The sequence below is a fragment of the Phragmites australis genome, chromosome 13, assembly GCF_958298935.1.
Source record: "Phragmites australis chromosome 13, lpPhrAust1.1, whole genome shotgun sequence".
In the NCBI taxonomy this organism is placed as follows: Eukaryota; Viridiplantae; Streptophyta; class Magnoliopsida; order Poales; family Poaceae; genus Phragmites; species Phragmites australis.
The window spans coordinates 25241076-25268979 of record NC_084933.1 but is presented as its reverse complement, the minus strand read 5'-3'; the positions used below and the strand labels follow the sequence as shown (position 1 = coordinate 25268979).

At 41.8% G+C, this 27904-nt stretch overlaps 1 protein-coding gene and 1 pseudogene across 1 annotated transcript; one reads left to right on the top strand and one right to left on the bottom strand.

Annotated features, from left to right (window-relative positions):
• Window positions 1-5000: 5000 nt before the first annotated feature.
• LOC133889562 (protein CHROMATIN REMODELING 19-like) lies at window positions 5001-22289 on the bottom strand (annotated as a pseudogene).
• On the top strand, window positions 22236-24198 carry LOC133889701 (uncharacterized). The gene is made up of 2 exons (XM_062330157.1): window positions 22236-22660; window positions 23808-24198. Exon 1 carries the CDS (start codon window positions 22288-22290, stop codon window positions 22657-22659), a length of 372 nt encoding a protein of 123 aa, XP_062186141.1. The 5' UTR covers window positions 22236-22287; the 3' UTR covers window position 22660; window positions 23808-24198.
• The last annotated feature ends 3706 nt before the right edge of the window (window positions 24199-27904 follow it).

The window sequence follows — 27904 nt, the reverse complement described above, 5'->3', positions numbered from 1 at the left end:
TTCTTACGCGCAGCTGCCATACCCCCTGTTGCGTCTGCGAGCCCGTCCCGCAACAATTAATGTTGCGGGACATAACACGGGAACCCTGCGCCGGTATTGCCGCCTCAGCCGAAGTGAATCGCCTGAGGAAGGAATAACTATATGAGTAACAGCATTAAATGAGGTTTAACTCGCCAGACGAGTACCTGCACCGCAACCAGCAAGGGCTGGTCCCGGGAAATCCCCGAAGGTCAGGGTCATGGTCGTGCTAGCGCTGACTTGTCGCGCGGTGGGCCCGGGCCAGAGCAAGAAAGCTGGTACTGCCCAAACTGTCTATTGCGGGCCATCCTGATGAGGGACCCCTGTATTCTTTACATCGAAAAAACTTATACCCAAATCATATATATGTATTGATTCAATTTGTATACGTTTTGATCACTGTCATAATTGTATGTTAAAGTGTAGGCATACTAACAAAAATCAAAATAGTTTTACTTACCTTCGTATTGTGCCTTGCTTGCTACCTGCCTGATGCGATGATCTTAAGCTACGCAACGCTTCTTAATCTATTATCTTAGTAAATTTTTTGATTTTTTTACATAAACTCTTTATTTAGATATTTTATTTTTATATTAATTTGATTTTTTCTAAGATTATATTTGCTATGGTTCATTCTTTTTACTGTTCTAACCCCAATTTCAATTATTATTTATTTTATTTTATTTGGACTCTTTATTTATATGTTTTGCTTTCCAAACCGTATAGAAATCAAACAACTAATTTCCTATATCTTTTATTTTCGAATTTACCTATTTATTAATTATATTTAATATGAACTTTTTGGTTTAATCTAACCCATTAGATATTCATAACAATGAGTGTTCTAGATCATTTTTCTTTTGTCAGATTAATGTAATAATTTCATGACAAACGAGATAATTCATTTTTCCCTCAAATATTGAGATAATTGATATATTTATAAAATCCATTGAATCTACATTATTAAAGGTTTTTTAAGACAAATATACACATGATTTTAAGGTTTTTAGACTAAATATTTTGAAAACAATTGTTAGTAAAGTTGTATAAGTTTGATTGAACATTTTTCAAAACAATATGTATTTATAACTGAAAGAAGTTCAGTACAATGATCAAGTCCTTTCTATTTTCTCAGAGAAAAGGGTCGTTAGTTGACTTGTTTCAACGCACGAGCATATCCTTTTCCACCTGGCGGTTCTGACCACACCTGTACGTTAGGGCATGGCAGTTTACCGATGTCGCTTACGCCAATCTCGGCGAGTAATCAAGAGAGGCCGGGACAGTTCTAAGTTTCTAACACATCTGGACGACAGGGGTCAGAGATTCAAAGAGCTTAAAAGGCAGCAAGACAAACAAATGACCCAGCACTGAGTCCACGAACCGCTTTTACCCAACAGGGAAGAGCTTTTGACAACGAAATCGAGCCCCTCCACGAGAAGACAATCAAACCATTCCCATCTCCGGGGACAATCCTCATTCCATCATAAATGCAGCTAACGGCAGCTTCGAGCCAGAGCAAGCGTGACAAGGCCTTTTCTTGATGCCAGGACACCAGCAAACCGGGCCTCCAGGAACACTATTTTGGGGGTAAGCAGAAGTTTTTGCCAGAAAGGCTTCTCTGTACAGAACCACCCTTGGAGTTATGCTATGGACTAATCATGCGCTTGACAAATGATCCAACATTTCAATAGTTGAGTTCATCGGATTCTAGTGTATATGCAGAATAAGTGGAAAAATCATCATACATGAATGAAACTGACCTGTCAAGTCGTTTCACTAGTGTTCTATCCTAGGACATTCGGCTCCCATGAAAACATTCCTTACTCCCCCATAAACACAAGTGACATGCGCTTGTAACGTGATACCTCCAGTCAAGCAATCATATTCCAAATGACATTAGGATTTTCATTCAACCAAAAAGGAAGAGAAAACCATGTGCAGCAGTTAACACATACCTCACTGCTGCAAAAACTTGAACTAATTGACAAGCTAAAATTTGCGTCAAACAAATTTAGCAAGCAAAGCATATCCTCAGTCTGGAATAAGTGGCAAACTCGATCAAGAACCTTCACCAGCATAAAATGTATTTCTTGCGTCTGGCATATGGTCAGGGCTCAGGCTTATTGCAGCAATCACATAATGGGCATGACAAATGAATATGTTTATTGATCAAACAGAATCGATATAGATTATAAAGATTCGTTTCATTATAATCAAACAGACGATTCATCGAATCCAAGGAGACTTAAGACTATGAGGGCTGAAATAACAGAGTTGGCGAGATCAAGGTCCGGACCCGAGAGAAACCTTAAATACGCTAAAATTTTACATCAATTGTGAAAATTAGCAAGGGTTATGTGAAGGTCTCCCCAGCAAAAGGATCTAAGGGTGATCCACACCCATACATGCACCCACCTCGGCCCGTAAGGAAACAGATATGAGCTCAGTCCTTGTTAAAATCTAATGCCAAAACTGATGTGTATTTTTCAGTTAGAAGTATGGCCACATAACAGTTCCCCAATGAAAGAACATTTGCAATTCCCCACGACATGAATTAGTTATCAAATGCATCAAAGCATGTACAGTGGTATAGACAGCAGTTGTGTAGATGTTAGTTATCAAATGCATCAAAGCATGTACAGTGGTATAGACAGCAGTTGTGTAGATGTTAGTTATCAAATGCATCAAAGCATGTACAGTGGTATAGACAGCGGTTGTCTAGAGATTCACCCATGTCATTTCTAGGTAGTAATATAAACAACTCATACAATGTATTGTCTATAAACGTTGTTCGTAAGACTCACATGCAATGCTATAGATATCAATAACCGTCTATCAAAGCATGTATAGTGGTATAGACAGCGGTTGTCTAGAAGATTCACCCATGTCATTTCTAAGTAGTAATAAAAACAAATCATACAATGTATTGTCTATAAACACTGTTTGTAAGACTCGCATGCAATGCTATAGACATCAATAAACATCTGTACCATTTGTATAGACGGCAACAAACTGTCTAACAGACCGTCTGTTAAATACTCGACAGCATTTCTCTCTCCCCTATTTCCTCCATATCACCAGAATCCAATGTGGCATCCCTTATAGTAATTAATATAATAACTGGCATATTATACCTACCAGATCAATGGCGTACCATCGCCCCCTTAGACTGGTCAAAGAGTTCCAGGGTATTAGCCTGTGTGCAGAGGGGGGCGTGGGGAGGATTCCCCCTATCAAAACATACTCAAAGCATTAGATATCAAGGTCACGTAGTATAATAAAACAAAGACAATAGAGCATAGACATATAGCAGTTTAGCCCTAACTTTGCATAACCTTTTCTTTCCAGCCTGAAAATAGCTCAATTGGGGAATTGCAGTCATTTGTGCAGTTGCATAAATCACGGAATGTCAACAATTGAAGTAATAACAAATATCATATTTAGTGCAGTTTTCAGGATCAGGGCATCGCAGGAACAAATTATCTTAATGGAAGAAAGAATGCATTTGGGCATGGAAGTATTGCACATAACAGAAAAGATGGCATTGTACGAATTACTCTTGGGAAGCATACAGCAAGCATGATATTCCTATATCAAACAAACTGATATCATCAAAGCAACCAGGTCGTTTATTCACTTAAAATGTCAGAAGAGATAATGCGCATCAATTAAATCTCTTATCAAGAAATCAATAAGTGTTAGCAAGGGAAGAAAAGATAAATAAAGCCATATGATATAATAAGATGCGGATTTGAGCAGTACATCAACCTCGTACCATTGTTGTTGAAGTGCTCTGATCTAAATAGACAAGGAGTGTTCAAAACAAAATAAGCCCATCTTCCCCATGATCATAAAATGCTAAATTAATTATCACTTTGCCTCAGCAAAAAAGAAGGCATGAACATAACAGAACTTCACTAGCAGGTTATCCGAGCACAAAGCATAAAAGAACTTCAGCACATCCTATAATAAAAACATAGAACTCACAACAGCAGCAGCAACAACAACAAAACCTTTGTCCCAAGCAAGTGCGGGTAAACTAGAGATTAAACCAAAAAGATTCAACTAAAAAGATAATAAAAAAATAATAATGATAATAAAGGTAATAGTAATAGTAAAAAATAAAGTAATAACGGTTCAAGAAAACTGAAGTATAAGTTATAGTTTTGGCACGTGAATTGCTAATTTCTACACGCTTCTATCCGTGGATAGCTCTGTAGGATATTTTAATCATTCAAATCTCTCTTTACAGACTTCTCCCATGTTAGGTTTAGTTGACCACTGCCTCTCTTTACAGACTTCTCACATGTTAGGTTTAGTTGACCCCTGCCTCTCTTCACATTATCAGCGCGTCTAAGTATCCCGCTATGCACAGGTGACTCTAAAGACCTCCGTTGGATATATCCAAACCATCCCAATCGATATTGGACAAGCTTTTCTTCAATTGGTGCTACCTCTATCATATCACGTATATCATCATTTCAGATCCGATCATTTCTTGTATGGCCATAAATCCATCGCAACATATGCATCTCTACTACACTTTATTGTTGGCATATCATCTTTCTTGTATGGTCACAAATCCATTGCAACATACGCATCTCTGATACACTTAACTGTTGGACATGTCGTCTTTTAGTTGGCTAACATTCGGCGTTATACAACATCACGAGTCAAATCACCGTCTTGTAGAACTTACCTTTCAACTTTTGTGTCACCCTCTTGTCACAGAGGATGCTAGAAACTTAGCGTCATTTCATCCATCCAGCTTTGATTCTATGACTAATATCTTCATCAATATCATCTCTCTGTAGCATCAATCCCAAATATCAAAAAATATCCTTGGGAACCACCAATCCATCAAACTTCTCCCTCAAGTCTAGTGTCACCAAAATCGCACTTCATATACTCAGTTTTAGTCCCACTAAGTCTAAAACCTTTCAATTCTAAAGTATATCTACACAACTCCAATTTTCTATAAGCCCATATCATACTCTTGTCAACTATCACCACATCGTTAGCAAAGAGCATAAATCAAAGGATATCTCTCTGAATGTCACTTGTGACCTCATCCACCACCAAAGCAAATAAATAAGAGCTCAAAGGTAGCCCTTGATGTAGTCCTATTTTAAGCAGAAAGTCATCAACAACACCTTCGCTTGTCCGAGCTCTTATCACAATGTTATTGTACATATCCTTGATGAGGATAACATACTTTGTTAGGACTCTGTGTTTATCCAAGAACTCACAAGCTTGACTTTAAACATGCCATAGTGAGAAATCATCCAGCTGCAAACAAAGCATACGAGCATATGAATTCTGCAGTACTTGAAAAATCTTCAGGACACAACAGAATCTGTTAGCAAGGATGGTCTATGATGACCAAAGGAGTTGGAACCTCAGTATAAATGGACAGCAGCAATGGAGGTACTGCACACTGCGGATTCTTACACGGTAAAGAGAAAAACAACTCCACATATACATGCATATTGCATGCAATTCTATGAATTTAAGATTCATGCTAGCCAGAAAATTTCACTCATAATGGTTTCCTTTTAGCTTCTCTCACAAAGCAGGCACCAATATCAAAGTAAACAAATAGTTAGGGCAGTGCACACGCAGATCAGGGATGCACGTGGTGCGATCCATAGATCCATTTTAGTTCAACTCAATCAACTAACTAGTTATTTTGACTAGATCAAAATTATTGGTTAGTTAATTAAGTTGTACTAGTGTGGATCCACGGATATCCATTGGTGCTCTACACCTATCCCTAGCGTAGATACATGAATATGTGGTAAAACTGCACTCTACAGCCAAAAAAAAAAGGAGTCGGAAATTATACTAAAGACAGAAATCTCGGTGTGGACTCATGCAGATAAAATAAAATAAAAAGAATGGTAGAGAGTGAAACAAATCCCGTCTATATAGTCGCAACTTGCAACTATTCTACATTTCATTTAAAAAAAGTTGTAATTTCCTTTGGTACAGATGTATTACTTTTTCAGGTTTCAGTCCTTCCTACAGGAGAAAGGGAAACCAGTCTCCATGGCAACCTACAGCAAGCTTAAACACTATCTCACTTTGCAGAGTCAGAAGCACATTGACTATCCAGCAGTTTGTACAAGCGCATTCATATAACCAAATATGGATAAGGCAGATGCTGGCAAATGGAGGTCCAGTGCAAAAAGGCATCATGGATGCAAATCTTAGGACCCCAGGAAATTAACCAAAGTGACCTGCTTAATTGAAGGCCAAAAACCCAATAGTTAAGGATATCCCACAGATTAAATTGAATACCTTCAAGACACACCATGATAAGAACTTCACACCAGGAGAATAGATGCCAAAATTTCTCCCATAGTCATCTCTGGTACATCACTGTTATCATCTAACTCTGCTCCAGATTGAAGAATTGCAGTGTCTAATAGTAATTTCCGCCTTGCAATCTCGTAGATGTTTTCATCAACTGAATCCTTGGTCGCTAGCCTGGATGAAAATTAGCACATGCTCAGTATCGTTGCGCATCAATCTCCTGTGGAGCTTGATATTTATGCATTCATGTATCAGTGGATCACTTTCATAATAGTGATTATCTTATGTGTCATTTTAATTTTCATGTTAGAAATTATGATCACTTTGGATTATAAGCCATTCCTACTTAAAAAGAAACCAATGTCAATAAGCAAATGGTACATAGTAAAGAGGATAATTATTTGGGACAAATGAGCTTGAGTAAACTCAACAGCAAAAGTGGGTGCGAGCGTGCACGGGATATTCAACAAAAGATAGCATGCTAATCTGTATGCAAGAGTACCTGACAGTCATTAAATGAAGCGAAACCAAGAAAAATACTTTTGTAATCTAGCAGTATATGTGTCTGTGTATAAAGTGTTGCACAGGCACATACTACAAAGTAATACCAGAAAGGGCAAACACAAAGGTTTTTTAAAAAATAATTCCAGATTTCATTGTAGCTTTCCAGTACAACTCATAGATGCAGGACCATAGTGCAGAAAAATCAGAAGATTTAAAAAAGTCATACTAATAAAACAGATAAAGTACTTTTCATAACCTTTAGCACGCACACTCCTACATTAAAAACATGGTGGAAAAATAAAAACAATATGGATACTTGAATGATCTCAGCGAACAAAAACAGAAGAAACAGATAGTGAATCCAATCAACTAGAGGTAGCACCTGTAGATAGTGACAGGCTTCTGCTGTCCAATGCGATGGCAGCGATCCTCAGCTTGCCGATCCATCTGGGGGTTAAAATCCATATCATGTATTATGACTGTGTCAGCTCCTATTAGGTTCAGCCCCTGGCCTCCAGCTCTTGTAGAAAGCAAACATGCAAATATAGAACAATCGTTGTTGAATGTGTCCACTATAGTCTGCCTTTCTGTTACAGGGGTGCTGAAACAAGGCACATAATAGTTAATAAATAGACAATAATTCAATTCAAGAATCTCTAAGAAAAGAACTTACCCCCCATCAAGACGTCTATAAGTAACTCCTATTACTTCCAGTGTCCATTCAAGTATATCGAGCATTGTGGTCCACTGGCTGAATGAGTACTCTGTGACCACCATTTGCTAGAGAAGGTAAAAACTCCGCTAAGGCCTGAACCAAAAGTATAGATTAAGGTAAAGGCACAGCTAGTTAAGAAATAGCATGGAGTGTCAAACATGCATCGCACTGTTGAAAATTCTGTCAAAAAAACTATATTAACAGGTTCTACCATGATGTGTTTCTTTGTTCCCATTGCCACTTTTTTGTTTAATAAAGCAGACTCTGCATAGCAAAACAGATGTGGAAAATAAATATACCTGACATTTTACTGACCCAAGAACATGCTCATCTACTAGGGCACCCTTTACCCGCATCACCATATAATATTAATAGCTGGAAGTGAAAAAAATAAATGCACCAATTATATAGAGGTTTCGATAACAGTGATGTTTCTCAACATCAAACCATTTTTACCCAATGCAAGCATTAACAAGTAACAGCACATGCATAATATTCAGTTGGTACTGCACTGAAGTCAGCAAAGCCAATAGAGGACAGAGCAGCTCAACAGGTAGAAGTCAAGAAAGAACAATGCTTGGTGGATAGCAAAATCATTGTAGTTCTTTAGCTCTTGGATTGCTCTCTCCAAGGAACATTCAAATCCAAATGCACCTTTAGGGTACAGCAACCTTGCAATTAGATCGACATCTTTGTCGCTGTAAATACGCCTTATAAGCAAAGGATGATTTGCAATCTGTGCAGCAATGAAAGAACATTTGAAGCAGCCATATCCATATTCCTGAAATTTTGCATCATAAGATTTGCTCACCTTGCGAAACTGCGTAAAATAGTTTGATATTTGACGCTTTGGAATCAATCCGACGACATTATTGGAAATGTCGACTGAAGACTTTGCACTACGAGCCTAACAAGCGGCACGGTATTCATCTATGGCATTTTTATAAGCTTTAGACTGCTCTGAGCCCATGATGACACACTTAACCTGAAAACAAGATGAATGTAGATTGAAACACCAAGAAGCACAACCAATTGCCGATGGCTAAGAATAAACCCACGCACATGTAGTATTTTCGGAACAAGCTGTTGCATAACATCTGACTTCAAACATCTAAGAATAAACGGCCCCAAAATAGACTTTATACGTGAAATTAGCTCGTGGTCTTCTGCATTCAATAGCTTCTTCAGATCAACATCTCCAGTGGCAATATATCAGGCATCATTAACTCCAACAATGACCATAGCTCCTGCAGACCATATTAAATCCAAGAGCATATAATGATGTTTCCAATACACGGTCATTTAAGATGAAACAGAGTTTTAACCATCAAGAGTGCCTATTCAAAAGAACTGCTAGTGGAAAGCTCTCAAATAATCAAAAACCTGTTACTAAATATGTCATGTCAGTAAGCAGTATTGTCGATGTTAAAAAAAATGAAGCACAGTGCATAGCATTCAGACACAAGTACGGACTTTATATGCTACCCCAATACCAAATATAAGTCATTATAGCTTTGAGCACACAAATTAAGGAGTAAGAGAAAACTATCATGGCGCCTTCATTCATTCCCGCACTTTAGTGGTTCCTATCTTAAGTATATTAAGAAGGTAGAGGCGTTGAGATATAAATCTCATTTATTGATGATAGTGTGAGCATTTGACCAATGAGTGTGATAGAAAGAAATGACATAATTGTCCCATGATGTTGTAGAATGACTTGTATTTATATAAAAGTCTATAAGTCTAGAACAGCATACATTTGGTGTCAGTGGGAATTGTTTGGCATATGATCTTGAGAATAGCTTAATATGGTGCTGCTATACTCTCCAAAAAAACAGTGGTAGTTAGAAATCCATAGTTGAATCACTGGTGGATTGGTGGTGTGTGCTTCATGTCAACTGTGCAAATTATTCAAAACTATCCCCTAACCAATATGTTTTTCATGCTTTTAGAAAGTCATGTCCATCAATTGCCCCGCCACATAGGTGGATGTTTTTTCTACTATGTATTTACTAAAGAGTAATTTGATGCCTGTTGAAGGACTACCATAAAGCAAACACTTATCAGAAAGACTTACATGCAAATCATTTTGGAGTGGAGTTCCTGTCAGCATTAGCCTTTGATGAGCATGTTGGGCAACAGCCATCAGGTTTCTCCATCGGAAGCTACCCTTATCTTTCAGAACATGTGCTTCATCCATCAAAATACAACTCCATCGCCATCTTTTGAGAGCCTTGCGATCATCCTTTTGTTGAGCACTACATTAAATGTTTGAAAAAACAAGCTTACTTTTCATTGTTCTGAATATGACATTCGGCTGTGCCACACAAAAGGAGTCACTACACACCTCCGTCTTCCGAAAAGTGAGTAGCCAACAAGAAGGACATTAAATGGAGCTGGACAACCAGCTTTGCCTAAGGAGCTCAACTCCTTTGAATAGACAGTCCTTCCAGCTCCATGAAACATGATGATCGAAAACGAAGGGCACCACTTCCTGAGTTCTCTTTCCCAATTTTCCAACACGGAAGCTGGGCAAACTATCAGATGTGGACCTGGGTCGTTATATAGATGTCGCAACAGAGTAAGATAAGTGACAGCCTGTAAGAATGAGAGCAAATTTCAAACATTAAGAAATGAATTGGCACTCAAGTATGCGGCATCCTACAAATGGTGCTTTCTGGCCTTCTAGGAGACTAAGGTGTATCACATTAATCAGATAATGTTTTTATGGTAACTGTGCACAGTGAGCAAAATGTTTAGACAAATAAATCAGCCAATGCTACATTTCAACACATTAACAGTTGAAAACTTCAAATATGAACTAGCATAACTAACATAATATGCTGTAGACTGTAGTTGGCACAATACAACAGTCATGTAACTATTATGACATTTCATTAAAGAAACTACTGCCTAGATTCCGCTAATTTAGGACATCATGGTAGGCAACAACCATGGTTGCTTACCTGTACTGTCTTCCCAAGACTCATTTCATCAGCCAGAATTGCTATATGGAGAAAAAAGAGACAAACATGAAATGTCATAATAGTTGCTCCTAGTAAAAATATGTCTAAAATTTATGTATTGCCTAAAATTTAATGTCAATAAAAAATTGTTGCAGAAAAATAAGGTATAAAATTTAATGTCAATATGTAACTCTTAGTAACTGATAGGACAAAGTATTTGTAGTGGTGGTTTTGGGAGCGGGGCGGTATTTTTTGTACCCTATGGAACTCCATGATAGTTAGCAGGTAAACACAGGCATTTGGAAGATAGTTGTCAAGTTGTTCACCAGTTACAACAGCTACATATATAGTGATGCACCCTAGTATCAATTACAGCTGTAACATTCTAAAAGAACCAAATGGCACTAGCAAAGTGTTTTCAATCAAAATGATGTTCATCTGATGTATATTGATTGCTACTCACACAATCCACGTCAATGAAAAAACCTAACAAATGCAGAACTGCTTGTTTCAAAAGGCAATGACTGCAGAAATAGCAGGATCCTCACTGACAATATTCAAAGGCTACCCCATTGACAGACAATGTTGCGAGCATGCTCAAGTTCAGCAGCTTAATGCACAGTAACTTCACCTCCACCAATGCTTTTCGGATGCAACAGGAGAAGGAAATTGACTCCCACGAGCTGATACGGCTTCAACACCGGCTCGAACCCTGACTCCTTGCTTGTGCATGCAGCATTCACATCTTCCTGTTCCGGTGTTCCCAAATCCCATTGGATCAAAACATCGGTTATCCAAAACCCTTAAACTACATGTACCAGACAAGTTACCTGAGTAACAATCCGGCAAGTCGAAGCGTCTATCTCAGCATAGCTTTCACAATTCCGAGCTGATGCGCCATAGAGCTCCTGGCGCAGATCTGCCGAGATGCGTGAGCACTTGCGCAACGCCATCCCCACCGCATCCCCCTCGAGCTCCTCCACGTCGACGCTTCTCACCCCATTGTAGTTCTCGTCTTCACCGTCCTCGTTCTCCAACTCCGACCAGTCTATCCCATCATCATCCTCCCCGTCCACCACCCCTGCAGCCACAGGCCCGTCACTATCATCATCATCGTCCCCAATCGCGAAGTGGCGACCAGTGATGCGGCGTGGCCGCGAAGGCCTTGGGTCCTGGTAGTCGAAGTCGTCATCGGCTAGGTCTAAGTTTTCCTATTCCTCAGAGATGTCAATGGCAGCAGTCACCAACCGGCGACCAGTGGTGCGGCCCGGGCGTGATGTCCTCGAAGCGGGGATGTCGAAGTCATCGTCTGCGAGGTCGAAGTCGTCGTCCTCGCTGTCGGCGAGCCCCACGGCGGCGACCGCAGCCTGCTGCTACACCTGGGGGCTGCGGCTGCAGATGGGGGTTTAGGGTTTTGGAGGAGGCGAGGCAAGCCGGTGGAGGCGGCGGCGGCGGTGGGGACTGGGGAGCACGAGAGAATTGGGGAGGAGGAAATTTTGGCGGCCTGAGGAGTGGGAGAAATGGGCGGCGCGCGCGGAAGCGAAATAGACCGCCAATTGCTTTTCGGGAGAAGGGTGCCCCGTAATTTAATAATTCAACACCACTTCACGACAATTTTGCCAATCCTTTTTGAGGGACTGATTTCAGGATTTCGCCCTCGGTACGCACGCCTCACATGATTAAAATCTAACTTGGTATGCCAGGTTCGTTGTGCATTTTATTATTATAAATTATGTTTTTCTTTATAGAGTATGACAAAAGAATTAATAAAATTGGATCTATCAATTTTAGACATCTTAGGCTTTAGTTATGAATTTATCAATATTTAACACATTCACTTAAATTCATAAAAAATAGTAGTACTTTCATACATACACACAAGTTTAACATGTACACGACAGTAATACAAATTTAATAAAATTGGTTTCATATGTTTTTAAGGTCTAGATAATTTTCTATGCATTTAGAGTATTTCAATCGATTTATCAACACAACTAATATTCTTTTATGTATTCTTTGAATTTTTTTTGAAAATCAAAATACCCTAAAACATTTTTTTATCCGGATCCACCTAACTACAATCTGAGATTGGTGGGTTCAGGACCCACTGAATTGGGTCAAAATCGACCCGGAGGAATAGCGGTTTGATCGAGCTTTGAGTGGTCTTTTATGCATCCACATAACATATAGATGATAATAATACAAATTTAATAAATTTAGTTTCATATTTTTTAGCTCTAGATATTTTTTATGCATTTTAGATATTTCAGTCGATTTACCAATAGTACTAATATTTTTTTAGTATTTTTTAGAATTTCTCAAAAATCAAAACATCCTAAAATATTTTTTACTTGAATCCACCTAGCTACAGTTTGGATTGGTGGGTCAAGGACCCATTAAACCGAGTCAAAATATTTGAGCTCGTTTAAAATCGATCGGGGGAACGCTGGTTTGATCGAGCTTTAATTTGTCTTTCATGCATGCACAAATTTTAGCATGTAGATAATAGTAATACAAACACAACAAAATTAGTTTTATTTTTTAGATTATCGAGGATTAATCTCTAACAATAATTGCAGGATATACCGGTCGAGGACCGCGTGAACAACGCTTGCAGTGTATATGTGTTTGTGTGTGTGATGAACTCAAGAATACATGAGTTATTTAGGTGCTAACCTCCCAATGATAATATCCATACATCATATGTATTTTGTTATAAGTGTTTTTAACCTTGTTACAAATGAGTTTTCACGACTTATTCTTAGTCCCTCTACAAACCGAGTCCTACTCTCTTTATATACTAGAGAAAAGAAGAACTTACAACTAGACCCCATTTAGCATACCCATATCTAGATAAATATTTTATTCTTAGATCATCATTATGGATAACTAGGTGATACTAACTTGCTAGAGAGCTCCGCGTGCCCGTCCCATCCGTGGAACGCCTTCCTTTGCGGACCCTGGACGCCTGCCATGTCCCATCGTTGTGTGCCACAAGATCGTCTATCAAACTGTCCCGTCTCCGCGCTCCGCAAGTCTACCTGCAAAATCATCCACTTGCTTGGCCATCCTGCACACACTATCTTGTTTGTCGAGCGGCACCACGTTGGGCCGTAAAGCCTCATCTCGTAGCATTTGATGCTACAGGACGGGGCAATGCCCAACTACGCAAGTCATGACATTGTTCACGAGATGAGGTGTCAGGAGAATAAAAATACTTAAGTAGACAACAATAAATGTGATTAGACGGGTTAGGTTAGAATTGACCCTGTGACTAACAAGGACTGGTTGCTGGATCGCACAATATCATAAGGAGACTAGTCGCGGAATTGTATAATATCGTAAGGAGGCTGGTCGCGCAAGCCTTGCTCTGGTCATGCGAGTCTCTAACTGGTCGCGCAATGGGCCACGGGTCAGAAAATGTCTCATGTCGGCTATCGTATGCCTTGTGGGTCCCATCTTAGGACGCCCCCTCGCCCGATACTCCGACATAGGTCTAGGTGTTTTTCTATGCATTTTATATTATTTTAGTCAATTCATCAATATAACTAATATTTATTTTGGTATTTTCTAGAATTTCTTGAAAATCAAAATACCCACTTTTTTTACCCGGGTTCACTAACTACAGTCTAGGTCAGTGGGTCAAGGACCCATTGGATCAAGTCAAAATGTTTGAGCTCATTCAAAATCGACCTGGGGGAACGGTAGTTTGACCGAGCTTTGATTAGTCGTCAGTGCCGAATGGTGGTGGAGTTCAGCTATGGAGGGGAAGCAAAGAGCTTTCAACACGACATGGGGATTCCATTTGAGCCCTCAATGGTGACATGCATTGTTATATTCAAAATAAACAATGCAGAACAGTACATGAACAATGTCAAACAGTGTTGAACTGAGCAGTACTGCATAGTGCACCGATCACATAGGATTAATATGATCAAGGAGTTATAACTTATCTTCTCCGAGGTTTTCTTCGAAGTCTTGGTTCTAGTTAGGATCTTCCTCGTTTTTGACGCTTCGCGTACAACACTAGTATAATTCTAGTGGTTCTGCAATTGCGACTATAATCAGTAACAAGCTATACTAGAAAAGAACCAAATTAACACCAAATGGAAATCCAAATGAGTCATAATGGATATCACACTGAAAAATGGTAAATCACAAATTTAAATGAATTTCGGCAAAAGAATCGCCAAAATTAGAACCAAAACGAAGAAGTTATGACTCTCAGAAGATTTAATCTAAATTAAATCAGAAATTATGAAATTCTACTATTCATAAGTGGGTCCATGAGTGGGACCAACTAAACAGTAGTCTAGGCCCACATAAACAGTGATCGGTGGAACCCACATGAATGGTCCCAATTGGACTGAGATGATTGGGCCGAGTCCGGGTCAGGATGGGTCGGATCGGTCTTGGGATGCATAGTGCTAGCCTGCTCAGGTTTGGCTAGCTTAGCAGACTGCAGAGCTGGGCCGACTCGCTGGGGCATGGCCCCGATTGTTTGAGGCTGGCCTGGTAGGGTAGTGGTGCGCGAGCTAAGCGACGACCTGCTCGGGTAGGCTATGCGACATGCGAGCGTGCCAGCTGAACTAAGCGGCGAAGGGGGGAACGATGGCGAGCAATCGTGGTGGAGCCGCACTGACGAGCTCGTAGGAAATGGGTTTCAACTAGGGTTTCTTGACTAGATACTAACGCCGGATGCCCATGCACTACGGGGAACTCGGCTAAGGGCTTATCGACGATGACCTGGAGCTAGAGCGGTGCCAGACGGTGGCCGGAGAGGGTCGAGGCGATGGCGAAGAATTAGACAGCACCTCCCCTCAACTACATGTGCTCAACTTGCACGGAAAAGGGGCCTAGAGCTTCTTGGGCTACTCGACATGAAGGTCGGACCACACACATAGGCATAAGCACGCCAACGGCGATAAATTGCATGGTGGCGGAGCAGAACATGGGGTTGCACGTGGCTACGCGGGGAAAGAAGCACGGGGGCGACGATATGTTATCTAGGAGGGTTGTGCGAGGGGATGGGAAGCTCACCGAGATCAAAAACTGTGATGTGCTGGATGGTGGCCGGCAGAGTGGCTCGGTTCCCATCATGGGTGGGCTCTCATCGGGCTCTTGGTTGATGTGGAGTGGCAAGAGGTCGACGGTGTCTTCCTAGTGCTCCTCGGCAGCTCACGAGGGGGGGGGGCAAAACTGTGGTAGCGAGGTCACAATGACAGGAATGGTGGCGGAGGCGGCGTTGTGGTGGTGGAAAAATGTAGAAATAGAGAGAGATAAAGGCTGGGGCGCTCTATTTATAGAGGGAGAGGGAGCAATGAGGCAATGAGGTGCTTGTGACGTCGTGCGGTCGTCGGTGAGCAGCGTGGTGATGAGGTGGTGAGGCGGTGCCCACCTCATTTCCCACGGCATGGGTGCACTACGTCGTCCATGCGCGTGCGTGAGAGAGAAAGTCACGTGGTTGCATGTGCATGGGCAGTGGGTTGAGAGGGTAGAGAGAAGAGAGAGAGAGAGAGAGAGCACGAAGGGGTGTTTGAAAGTGCATCTAGGCCCCCTAAGTGGGTTTTGGCTTATTGATGACAAAAACGATTAAGAAACTAACATGCTTATCTAAGTTATGAACAGGTTTAAGCATTAGTTGAAAAGATAAGTGACGTTTAACGCCCGTCGAAACAAATGGAGAATCAACGAAGAGTACTCAATAGGATTTAAATTCTTTTATTTTTGAAATTGAGTCTAGGATAACCGCTTTATTAAGAGGGTTGCATTTGATTGCCTGGTTAGTGTCTCAATGCTCAAGATATCCTTAGAACCAACTAGTTGAGAGACACAATCACCCACGGACACCGAGTTTATTATGTAAAAATTCACTGAGTCCGGATACTCCGGTGTTCACCGGATACTCCGGTACTCAGTATTTAGTCCGGAGTCTCCGAGGTAGACTCCGGCAGAGAGTCTCGGTTACGGTTTATTTTTATTGGAAAAAGACCGGAGTCTCCGGTGTTCACCGGATACTCCGGTAATTTATGGGTTAACAGACCGGAGTCTCTGAGGAAGACTCCACCAGAGAGTATCGGTTAGGTGTTTATTTTAATTGAAAAGGACCGGAGTCTCCGGTGTTCACCGGATACTCCGATAAGAGATTAAGCTTTAACCGGAGTCTCCGAGAGAGACTCCGGCAGAGAGTCTCGGTTAGCTTTTTATCTTTTTGATAAAAATGACCAGAGTCTCCGATGTTCACCGAATACTCTGGTACCTGGAGAGGCCGGAGGGTCCGGCTAGTCTTCGGACTTAATGTTTTTGGAAGCCCTGTCAGGACCGGAGACTCTGGTAATTTAATAGAACTGTAACGGCTAGTTCTGACATGTTCTGTGACCGTTCTGACGTCGTTTTTGGATTTAGGGCCGGATACTCCGGTCAGTTCTGACAAAACAGTAACGGCTAGTTTTTGAGAGAGGGCTATAAATGCTCCCACACCTCATGGCATTTAGTGCTTGCTATTGCTGGTGAACTTTAGACCTCTTGAGCACTTTAAGAGCATTCAAAGACCCTCCAACCACCTCTAGTGCAAAGTTTGCAAAAATTTAGAGAGTTTGTTTTTGGAGAGGGTTTATGCCACTTGAGCATTGAGTTCTTCATCGAGCATTCGCTGCGATCATTTCTCTTGAAACTTTGTGCTTCTAGACGGCAAGGCGTCGCCTGTAGAGCACCCAAACTTGTGGAGTGCCACGGGAAGTTTGTAAACATCTTCGAATTGAGTAAGAATTTCTAGCTTGATCTTGGTGGTCGCTAGAAGAGAATAGGGTTGGAAAAGACCCGGCTCTTTGTGAGCTCCTCAACGGAGACGTAGGCACTTCTTTGTGAGATGGCCGAACTCCGGGATAATCTCTTGTGTTCGTATTCGTGCAATTTGTTTTATTGTGTGAAATTTGTGATTCATCATACAAATTGCTCTAGTGTTCATCTTGCTAGTGTTAAGTGTTATTATAGCTCTGTGATATCCAGTAGACCTAGCTTCAACCTTAGATTCTTGCTATTAGCTTTAATTCTTAGTTGTTCTATAATTCCTGTATAGATCGGAGACTCCGGACTAGACCGAATACTCCGGAACAGACTGGAGTATCCGGCAGATTTAATCCGTTGTTTTAATTTTAATTTTCAGAAAAGCCTATTCACCCCCCCTCTAGGCACTTTCAGTGTCGCGGTGATATTTTCCCGAGGAGTGAAGGGGCGACTGCTGCAGTGGCGCGTGATGTGGTGCGGCGATGTGCTGGAGGAGGAAGGAGAGGCTCAGGCAGGCGGTCGATACGTGACATGTGCATGGCCAAACGCGCGCAGGAGAGGGCGAGTGGGGGCTGGTGAGCGCGCAAGTGAGGTGGGCTGACGGCACGGTCATGGCCTAGCGTGGGGGAAGGAAAGAGGGAGGAGAAGGAAGACTGGGTTGGCTACCGTGGGCTGCGCAAGGGAGAAGGAAGGGGAGATTGAGCCCATGAGAGAAAATGGAAAAGAAAAAGAGAAGGAATTTTGGGATGGATTCAAATGGGGTATTTGAATTTGATTTTGACTTTGGGTTAAGATCAACTCAACGAACATATTTGAACCTTGATTTGGATGTGGATTAATATATTTGAATCCAATTGGATTTGAGCTGAGGGAAAACTAAGAGTAGATTTGAATTTGACAGATATTAAAATTTAAATATCCACACAAAGAACCATAAACACCATAAATCAACACATATGAATCAATTTATTGCAGGGTTATTTTGAAATAATTCTAGTGCATTTTGGAATACTTGGTCGACTTAATACATTTAATATATATGAATATATACATACCGGTATATATATATATATATATATATATATATATATATATATATTCATAAACATATTTCCTTGATTTTAGTTAGCCTAATTAATCATATATTTTTTATTTTGTAGCAAAATTCGTAATTAACTAATATGCTAAACTCGGGATGTTACAAACCTACCTGTCGGAGGGTTAACTCCTATCGCAGGGATCCTGAGGGACCTCTTTTTGAGATTCGGCTGGGGGGATGATTCTGAATATGTTTGTCGGAGAAATAAATGGATATGAATGCAATGGCAGGTGGTGGAATGATCCAATGCAGAACGCAGTAAATGCACTGGAGGGATTTTTAGACAGGTTCGGGCCTCACTGAGCGTAATACCCTACTCCTGTGTGGATGCTATAAATGCCCTGAGAATGTCTCTCAGGAATGTGCTAGTTACAAGAATATTTTTCTATCCTAGAGCCTAAGGCTCCTTGTTCTTGGGCTTCTATGCTTGTACGAAGATGTTCTTCGATCTCTAAGCAAGTGCCTTCGATTGCTTCAACTTGTCTAGGATTGTTTCCACTTGGATTTGTCTGCGCTTGTAGGCTCCCTTAAATACTCACCGGCGGTAGCGTGCCCCGAAAGGGAGGGCACAAGTTTCAAGGCGCCATAAATGGAAAGGGCGTCATCATGGCCTCTGCGCGAAGTGACGGGGGGTTGAAAACGCACCCCCCGCCCGGTCTTCGGTCACCATAATGGCGCTGGCAGCGAGTGCCGTGGAGAGGGCCCACCGGGCAGCCGCAGAGCGGCCCGGCGTGCCCGTTCGGTCTTGTACGCCTGCCACAGTAGGGCGGCAGACGGGGCGCCTCGGGCCTTGCGAAGCTATCCCGAGGCGAGACGGATGACGCGGGATGGGACCCGCGCATTAAATATCCCACGCCCTTCTGCCGAAATATGGCAGAGACTGACACCGAGTGTGGCGGGAGCAGTTGGAGGTGACAGGCCACGCGCGCTCTTAAATGCGGCATCGGACCTTTCACTAGCTGACATCTCATCGCTGGACCTCTATGGGGGCCACCGACGAAGGACTTCTTGAGCCGTCGAGGAACCAAGTGCTCGGGGTCACTGTTTACCTCCCCGAGCACTCTCTCCTGAGAACACCCTCTCTTAGTGCTCGGGGGCTACTGTTCACGGCCCCGAGCACTTTCTCCCGGAATTGACTACTCGGATCCTCGGAGAACCGAGTGCTCGAGGGCCGCTGCTCGCAGCCCCGAGCACTCTCTCCCGGAACTACCTTTCTTGGGTCCTCGGGGTACTCGGGTGCCCGGGGGCCACTGTTCGTAGCCCCGGGCACACCCTTCTCGATACTCGGTTCTCCTGGTCGTCGAGGGACTTGGGTGCTCGGGGGTCACTGTTCACCTCTCCGAGCACTCTCTTCCCGGTTACTTAGTCTTCGCAGATCGTCGGGGAACCCGGGTACTCGGGGACCACTGCTTGTGTCCCCGAGCGCCCTCTCCCGGGACTTAGTCTTTTTCGTACCTCGCGGAGATGAACCCCGCGGGAAGGTGCCATGTGGCGGATTGCTAGCCTGGCCTCGGGATTCGGGGACCCTTGGTTCCTGATTCACTGACACTACCCCACTTAAACAGAATCTCGACCTCAAGATTTGAAAAGCTCGTTGAAGAGGCTTGGAATCTCCTTTATCATATCCTCTTCGCGTTTACATGTAGCTTCTGCTTCTGTGTGATTACTCCACTGTACTTGACAGAACCTGACTATTGTTCTTTTAGTTTGACGGGTTGCCACGTCCAAGATTCAGATAGGTCTCTCCTCATACTGAAGATCTTATTATAGATCCATAATTTATAGGGGGACATGTTCCTCTAGAACTCACAAGTATTTTTTTAACTGTGAGATATGAAACACATTGTGTACATCAAATATTTCTTTTGGAAATGCTAACTCATAAGCCATTGTTCCAATCTTGTAGAGTATCTCATAAAGTCCCACATATCTAGGTGCTAGCTTTTCATGAGCTTGAAATTTTTGGGTGTCTCTTATTAGGGATACTTTGAGGTAGACGTAGTCTCCAACTTCGAAGGTCAAGTCTCTTCTCTAGTTATTTGCAAAATCTTTCTATCTGCTTTGAGCTGTTCTTAGATTTTCTCCGATCTTAGCAACTCTTTATTCTACGTCTTTTATTAACGCAAGTCCAAAGAGTGTACGCTTTCCTATTTCTGACCATAGTAGAGATGTTCTACAATTTCTTCCATACAATGCATCAAAAGGCGACATCTTCAGGATAGCTTAGAAACTATTGTTGTACGAGAACTCTGCAAATGATAAGACTTTTTTCACAATCTTTTTCGTAAGTTATCATCGAAGGGAACAAATTTTTTTATAACATTCTCTAGCCTTTTACAAGTATCAGAGCTTAATAATAAGTATGGTAGATTCCCTATTGCCTTTTTGCAGTTGCTGCATAAACCAAGTCAAATTGTCAATGGTCTTAGCATCAAAGAATCCAAATGCAACTAGAAATATCCAGTTGGGTCCATATAGGGTTGTAACTGAAGCTCGATATCCATTCCATCTGCTATTCAAGGCTGTGGACTCTATACTCAAATATGATATGCAACCATTTAGAAAACCATCAATGCTTTGTTTAAAGCAACAGAAGAATCTAGAAATTTACCTCGTCACCTTCCTCCTTTACATCTATCTTTACACTACTTTTAGGCATTTTGAGCTCAATCTTTGTCTTGAACCTAAACAAGTATCCAATGCTTTCTTCCCATGTCCCAAATATCTCATCAACAACCTTTGCCTACCAGGCCACACTGCAGAATATCCTAGCGTGACATTGTACTTATCCTCTAACTCTTCTTTTAGTTTCTTTGCACCCATATTTGGATCCTTCTTTAAAAAGGGGGATTGTCTTCTCTGCTACCCAATGTTATGTTATCATATTGGTCTTCACTCTCCTAGTTGATGCATATAAGTAACCAAACTTGTTCAATATGACCTGCAACAAAAGGAGACAATGGTTAGTAACATAAAGTTTACTAGTTACATCAATATGAAAAAGTTACAATTAGTACCCTAACAGACTTCCCATCAGACATCTGCCTTGCGACAATAGCCTATGGACAACCCTCAGCTGTGCAATTACCCCAAAACCTATCTGGCTCAGATTTCTCTATTCCTAGCTCAAATTTCCCCTTATATCATGCCGCCTGAATGCAGACCTGAATTCATCCATAGAAGCATATGTGCTTCCAACTATCATTGGATGGTTTTTACTGTCATAAAAAATAGCAGCCTCATCAGAAATCACATCATTCAATGATATCTCTGCACCTTGAAGGTCCATATCCACATCATCAGGGACAAGGGCAGCGGCAGGAGCAGGAGCAGAATCATTCTCCTTATCACAATCTTTTCTGTAAGTTATCACCGAAGGGAACAAATTTTTTTATAACATTATGTAGCATTTTACGAGCATCAGAGTTTATTGATAAGTATGTTAGATTCCCTATTGCCTTTTTTAGTTGCTGTATAAACCAAGTTTAATTGTCAATGGTCTTAGTATCGAAGAATCCAAATACAACTAGAAATATCCAGTTAGGTTCATATAGAATTGTAACTGAAGCTCGATGTCCATTCTATCTGCTATTTAAGGCTGTGGACTCTATGCTCAAATATGATATGCAACCATTGACACTGCCTCTAGATCATGTGCATGAAAGGTGTGGGCGGCGTCCATGACTGCGAGATGATTTTTCATCACTTTATGGTTTAGAGAGATCTTTGAATTTAAATCGTTAAGATTAAGCTCAAATTTGGAATCGAATCATTAATTTTTTGGAACCAACCGACTCGAGTCCGAGGGACCACACCATATTACCCACCCAGCATAGCGCGACGCACGCGCCTCTCGTCTTCCGTCTCCCTCGAGCCCGTTCCCCATGTCGGACGCGTACAAGAAAGCCAAGCCCGGCCGCCTCGTCTTCAAGGGCGGCGAGGCCGCCTCCCTCCACAAGCCGAAAAAGCACAAGAAGAATAAGAAGCCCGCCTCCGATGCCCCCGCCGACGGCGACGCCGAGGCCGCGGTGGTCGCGCCCGCAGAGGGCGTCGAAGGCGGAGGCGGCACCGGCGCTGGCGACGATTACACCATCGACGCGGCGAAGCGAATGAAGTACGAGGAGCTGTTCCCCGTGGAGGCGAAGAAGTTCGGGTACGACCCCGCCAACGCCGCCCGCGTCGCCGCCCGCAACCGCTCCGTCGAGGAGGCCCTCGACGACCGCGTGAGCAAGAAGGCCGACCGCTACTGCAAGTGAGGTGAGGCGCTGGAACCTAAGCTAGGGTTTCTCGTTTCGGCAGAATTCCCTTAGATTACTTTGCCTGAGTCGATCTAGTTACCTATTCAATTCCACGTCGACTGATTTGAGTTGCTTGCTGCTGCTGCCACTTGTGAATTTGGCCAGTGAGAGGCTGGTATATATTCGATTGTGTAGTTCGTCTAAATATGTCAACATGAATTGTGTTGCTGCTTGCCACTGCAGTTCATTGACTATTCATTCATTAATGTATATTGCAACCTCGTTTGGTGGCAAAGCTGCTGTGTGTAATAGACAATTGAGAATTTATGATCTCGCTGGTATTTGGAAAGTGCGGATGACCCAATGTTTGAGAATGGATTGGAGGGTTATTGACGTACAGTTTGAAATTTGGAGTGCTGATGTTACAGCGTGACTAAGCATTAAGTCACGACAGGGTGGATTATGTCATGTATACCTTTTTGGTAGTCGTGGTGCTTAGTTTTGGTGAAAGTACATTGTTAGGAAGAACCACGCACTATGTTCAGTTTATCCTGGTGTACGATTTTAGAAGTAATCATATGGTTCCACGGTTCTCTTTGCTGTTGATGGACACAATAAAATGTGTCATGGATCCTACTGTGTCTGTGTACTTTTACAAGTTGGGCGAGCCCTTCTTCATTGAGCAGATCACATTTTTTGCTGCATCACACAGAGGATGTAGCGGTGTATCAGCATACAGAGTTGCTAATTTTACAGTTATAGATGGAGGATGGAGGCATCTTGTACGCTCTTTACCTTTTTTCCTTCTGTGTGTTGTATGTATCAAGTAATGGTAGCGGTTGTTAATTCCATAACAATGCTGCATCTGAGTATTGCCTTGGGGCCAATATCCATCCATTCTGTTATTTCTACTTCCTCCCTTTGCAAATCCGTCTCAGTAAACTCTCATTGTAAAGCACATAAAAACATAGTGTTCTTCGGCTTTATCCAAGAAGGTCTGTCCGTCCAGTAGCTTCAGTGTTATAAAATTATCGATATTACCTTATTCATCTTATTTCTTTCTTGGCTTGTGAAACGCCATATGTATATGAAATAGTGTATTTCTCTAACTAATATGTTTGCACTGAATGTTGCCTGATATCTTTTTTTTTTTTTTTACTTGGCAGGTGGCTCACTCATCGTAGTTGTTTGCAGCTGTTATGGAGAGAGGCTCACTTGAATTAGTTGTGCTCAATGTGTCAGAGATGGTATCTTTGAACAATTGTTAAGCCCCTAATGGTGTATTGTCAATTAAGCTAGTCTCAGTAGCGGTCAGTCATTTCGTTTAATGCATGTTTGTACTAGTAAGGAGAAGGATGCTAGCATCTGTTATTCTGGCATAATTTTCTTCTGTGCCCTTTGTTGCTTGGTTTGGTCACTTGGAGAATATCAGATTGTTTACACCAGTGATGTTACATTTGTATTTGTGACAATGCTACAAGCCTGGGAAGTGTTTCCTCTATAGTGGTGTACTGTATTCTTTCTACTGCGCTACTGTTTTTGGTTTAGGCTGTCTTATATTTGTTGTTATGATGTCTCAACTGCTTGATAGCGAACATAGAGGGAAATCGAGCAACAACTGTATGTTCTTTGTCTTCTGGTGGTAACATTAAGTGCTGTTTAATTCTATGTGTGAGTTTAGACTGCAGAAGAATCAATTACTGTTGCCACATCCATTTAAGTGTCCAAAAACTATATGTTTGTGTTGCTTCTAGAGATCTATAACTTCACAGACAGGTCATTGGATTTTCCAGGTTTGGTATTGTAGGCAAGCCACGGGATGATTCTATCAGGGGTATTTGTATCAATCAGCTGGCATGTGAAAGCACTACAGTGTTTATTTCAACATTTTGATGGCAGTATGCATATCTCTTGCTAATCAGATTGTCATATTTGTAAGTCTAGCCGAAATTGCAGTGATAACTATCGGGTGAATTCGTTGAATAATGCATATTGTATACTCAAGATAAGATTTGGAAGTGAGATGGTGGTTTTATGTAGTTCCCTCTAATAATCCTAACATGTTCTCTAGTTCTGCTGCTACCGTTGCATTTTAAAAACAGTTTGGATTGTAATTCTGTATTATTATAGTAGAGCAGCTCAGTGTACAGTGAAATTTATGCCTGGCAAATTAAACAGAACTACATGTAATCAGGACTACAGCATGGATTACACAATAGGGTTACATATTTTTACTTAAATTTGAGACAAAAGGTTTGGAGTCCGTTTTCTGTATGGGCAAATTGAATTGTATCAGATTTCATGAAACTTTTAGAATTTGACCCTTTTTTAAAACTTTTTCTACGCATGAATATGTGGAGAAACAATGTCAAAAAAATAGATTATTTTTATGGTGCCATAACATTTGGCACCGTGATTGAATAGTACTGCACCGTGACAATTGACGCCGTGTTAGTTATCACATATTTGATCGGTCTGCTATTCAACCACGCCAAAGGTCATGGCGCCATACAAAAAGGTTCATTTTTTAGATATTGTTTTTGCAGAGGTCTATTGGTAGAATATGTTTTTAAAAAAGGTCAAAATGTAAAAACTCCACTCAGATTTCTGGGTGTCTGTTGAATTGCAGATTTCATACGTTAATTACTAAGCATGCTGATTTATAACCTTGCTGTTAATGTGTGATCTATCCTTGATACAGATTGGCCGGTTGACTGTTGCTTATGCGGTGTGCATGGATCCTTAATCTTGAGCTGCATGTTAATTTATTGCTCAGTTGTACTACAATAATGCTTCAACAGTTCAACTGCTGTTGGTTTCTTCTTTTTGTTGAACAAAATGTATAGTGCCAAGCATGGGTAATTTCATACTTTTCTTGAGTAACTTATTCCTAATCCTGGTGGTTTATATTTTTTGCGTATCATATATGCTTTTCTAAGCAGCTAGAATTGATCAGTGACCCATATGGTTGCAGTTGCTGTTAGAGTCCGGCGGAGAAGGCTAGATTCTATAACAGATAGATAAAAAAGAGTTCCCCTTATATGTGTGATATTTGCTGTTATCATTGGTGATGGAACCAGCTTGTCCGGCAATTTTTTATAGATAGGGTATCTAGCCTATTTTAGTTGTAAAATCGTATAGCTGTGTGTATGCACTCTATATTTGACAAAGAAGTCCTTCCAACTTTCTAGAGTTTCTATTAAGATGTATAGTGATTTTTACTGCAGGACATTGCCATTTTAGCATCTTGCAATTAGCATGAATGCCTTTGACTGAACCAGTGTGAGCATGTTACCCCTTACGCCGCAACTGAGAGATTCAATTAAGTCTCAGTTCTCCCTTGATCCATTTTGAAGTCAGCACACAAGAATGGACGCAAGTGCTTCTAGAGCCCTTCTGTTGCTCTTACTGGAAGGTGCAGGTTTCATCCCTTAGACTACTCCTAATCATATTTCCTTCATTTTGTTTACTTTCCGATTCATTTCTCCGTTCCCATTCCTTTTATTTACTCTCATCTCTAACAGCTTCCCTTCGAAGGGAATCACGAAGGGAAATGAAAAAGAATCCCGTCTTGAAGGGAATGACTCTGAGAATCCCGTCGTGAAGGAAACTATGAAAGAAAACCGTTGGAGCGTTGAAGAGAACGGAAATCCTTTCACGACGAAAATCTCCCCCGCGAAGAGAAGCCGTTGGGTTCGGTGTTATTGTCAGCCCCCCACCAGCCCGAGGTGTCACTTGTCAGGAAGAGGCCTTTGCATTCTTTATCTTTCAGAATGAGCTTGTCCCTGGTGGTTGACACGGAAGGGGTCAGCATGTTCAGACACTCCTTTCCTTGCATCCACATCCTACGCGCTAGAGGCTAGAACCAATTGATTGCAGCCTTGAAATCTCCCTGGCGCACCAACGACGACAGTAAGCTCTTGCTCCTTGTGGAGACTGCAATCTTCTCTACTGTATTGCCTCACAAAAGATGCAGCCCCACAGACCAATGTATGATGATACCATCCCTTTGCACTGACCTACTGAAGGTACACTGTTCAGTTTTTGTCCTAGAATATTCTGTCTTGGACCAGAGTTTAGATGCCCGCATCATCATTTAGTAATGATAATTATGCTGCTGTATCATTTTTATGTGACGGTATGATTGATGATATAAGGGGTTGTTTGGTTCCAAGCCCTACCTTGCTAAGCCAAAATTTGAGGTTGCTCACATAATTTGGCTTACATTTGGTTGGTGGCCCTGGTTTGGCCTGTCCCAATTTTTTTGGCATCAGCCAGTATAAGCGGAGGCCGGAATTTGGTGCCGGCTCGGGCGTCCAAATTGTTGACCGTGAAATTGGCTTGGCCGCTGCCCAGTTTGCTGCTAAGTGGCATCATCCTATTAGTTGCATTAAATGCTTGCTTTTGAGATTAACAAACTTTGAAACACTATATTTTCTAAATCGCATATCAGATCTGTAATCCGTTTGTATCGTAATATTTTTTTTAATTAAATATACTATTCAAGACCCATGTTAGCTATATTTTGCGTTAAAAATTTAATGACATGGAGGCTCCATATGTCACACTCGCGTATCTCAGTTTTGGTTTCATCATAAACCAAACATAATCTTTTTGACTCCAAGATTAGCCTGCCCTATTTTTAGCCATGAGCAATATTTGGAAGCTTTTTAAGGTCTACAATCAAACACATCCTAAGAGTTCAAATTGTTATGACCTTCTTTTTTTCTTTTGCAACTGTGGAGAAGCTTCTCCCGCATACTCTCTAAGGTCATCTTAAGCAATAGTCGTATCCACTGATACAGTTGATATTGTAGTGATTTTTGCTGATCGGGGAGGCCGACAAACGTCTCTAGCAGAGTTCTTTTCGAGTGATACAATGATGGAGAGAGGGAAAATAGCACTGTCAATTTGTGGACAGCGAATTCGACTGCTTTACTATTCGTGCTCGCCTGACACCTGCCTGACACCCAACGGCTGCCGCCCCGCCAACTCAAGGAAGGACCGGATCCAGTGGCCATGAGGGAGTTAAGATGATCGGAGAGGGCCCATTATCGTAGGTGGCCTAGAGCGTAGCACGACGATGGATAAGACCTCCCTATTCTCGGTGGCAGGCGGCGGGTTGTAGTTGACGGGATTCAATGCCAACGGGAGACAGAGCCCTTGATGGAGATCTCATGGCGGCAGAGCGAGTTGAGCGGGGCGACCACCTCGGTGGAGGCGGAGGATCCAATCCTCGTCGAGGGTGGGTGTCATATCCGAT

What these genes read in the sequence shown, in the direction of transcription:
- LOC133889701 (XM_062330157.1), top strand. Translation starts at nt 22,288, where the DNA reads ATGTCGGACGCGTACAAGAAAGCCAAGCCCGGCCGCCTCGTCTTCAAG.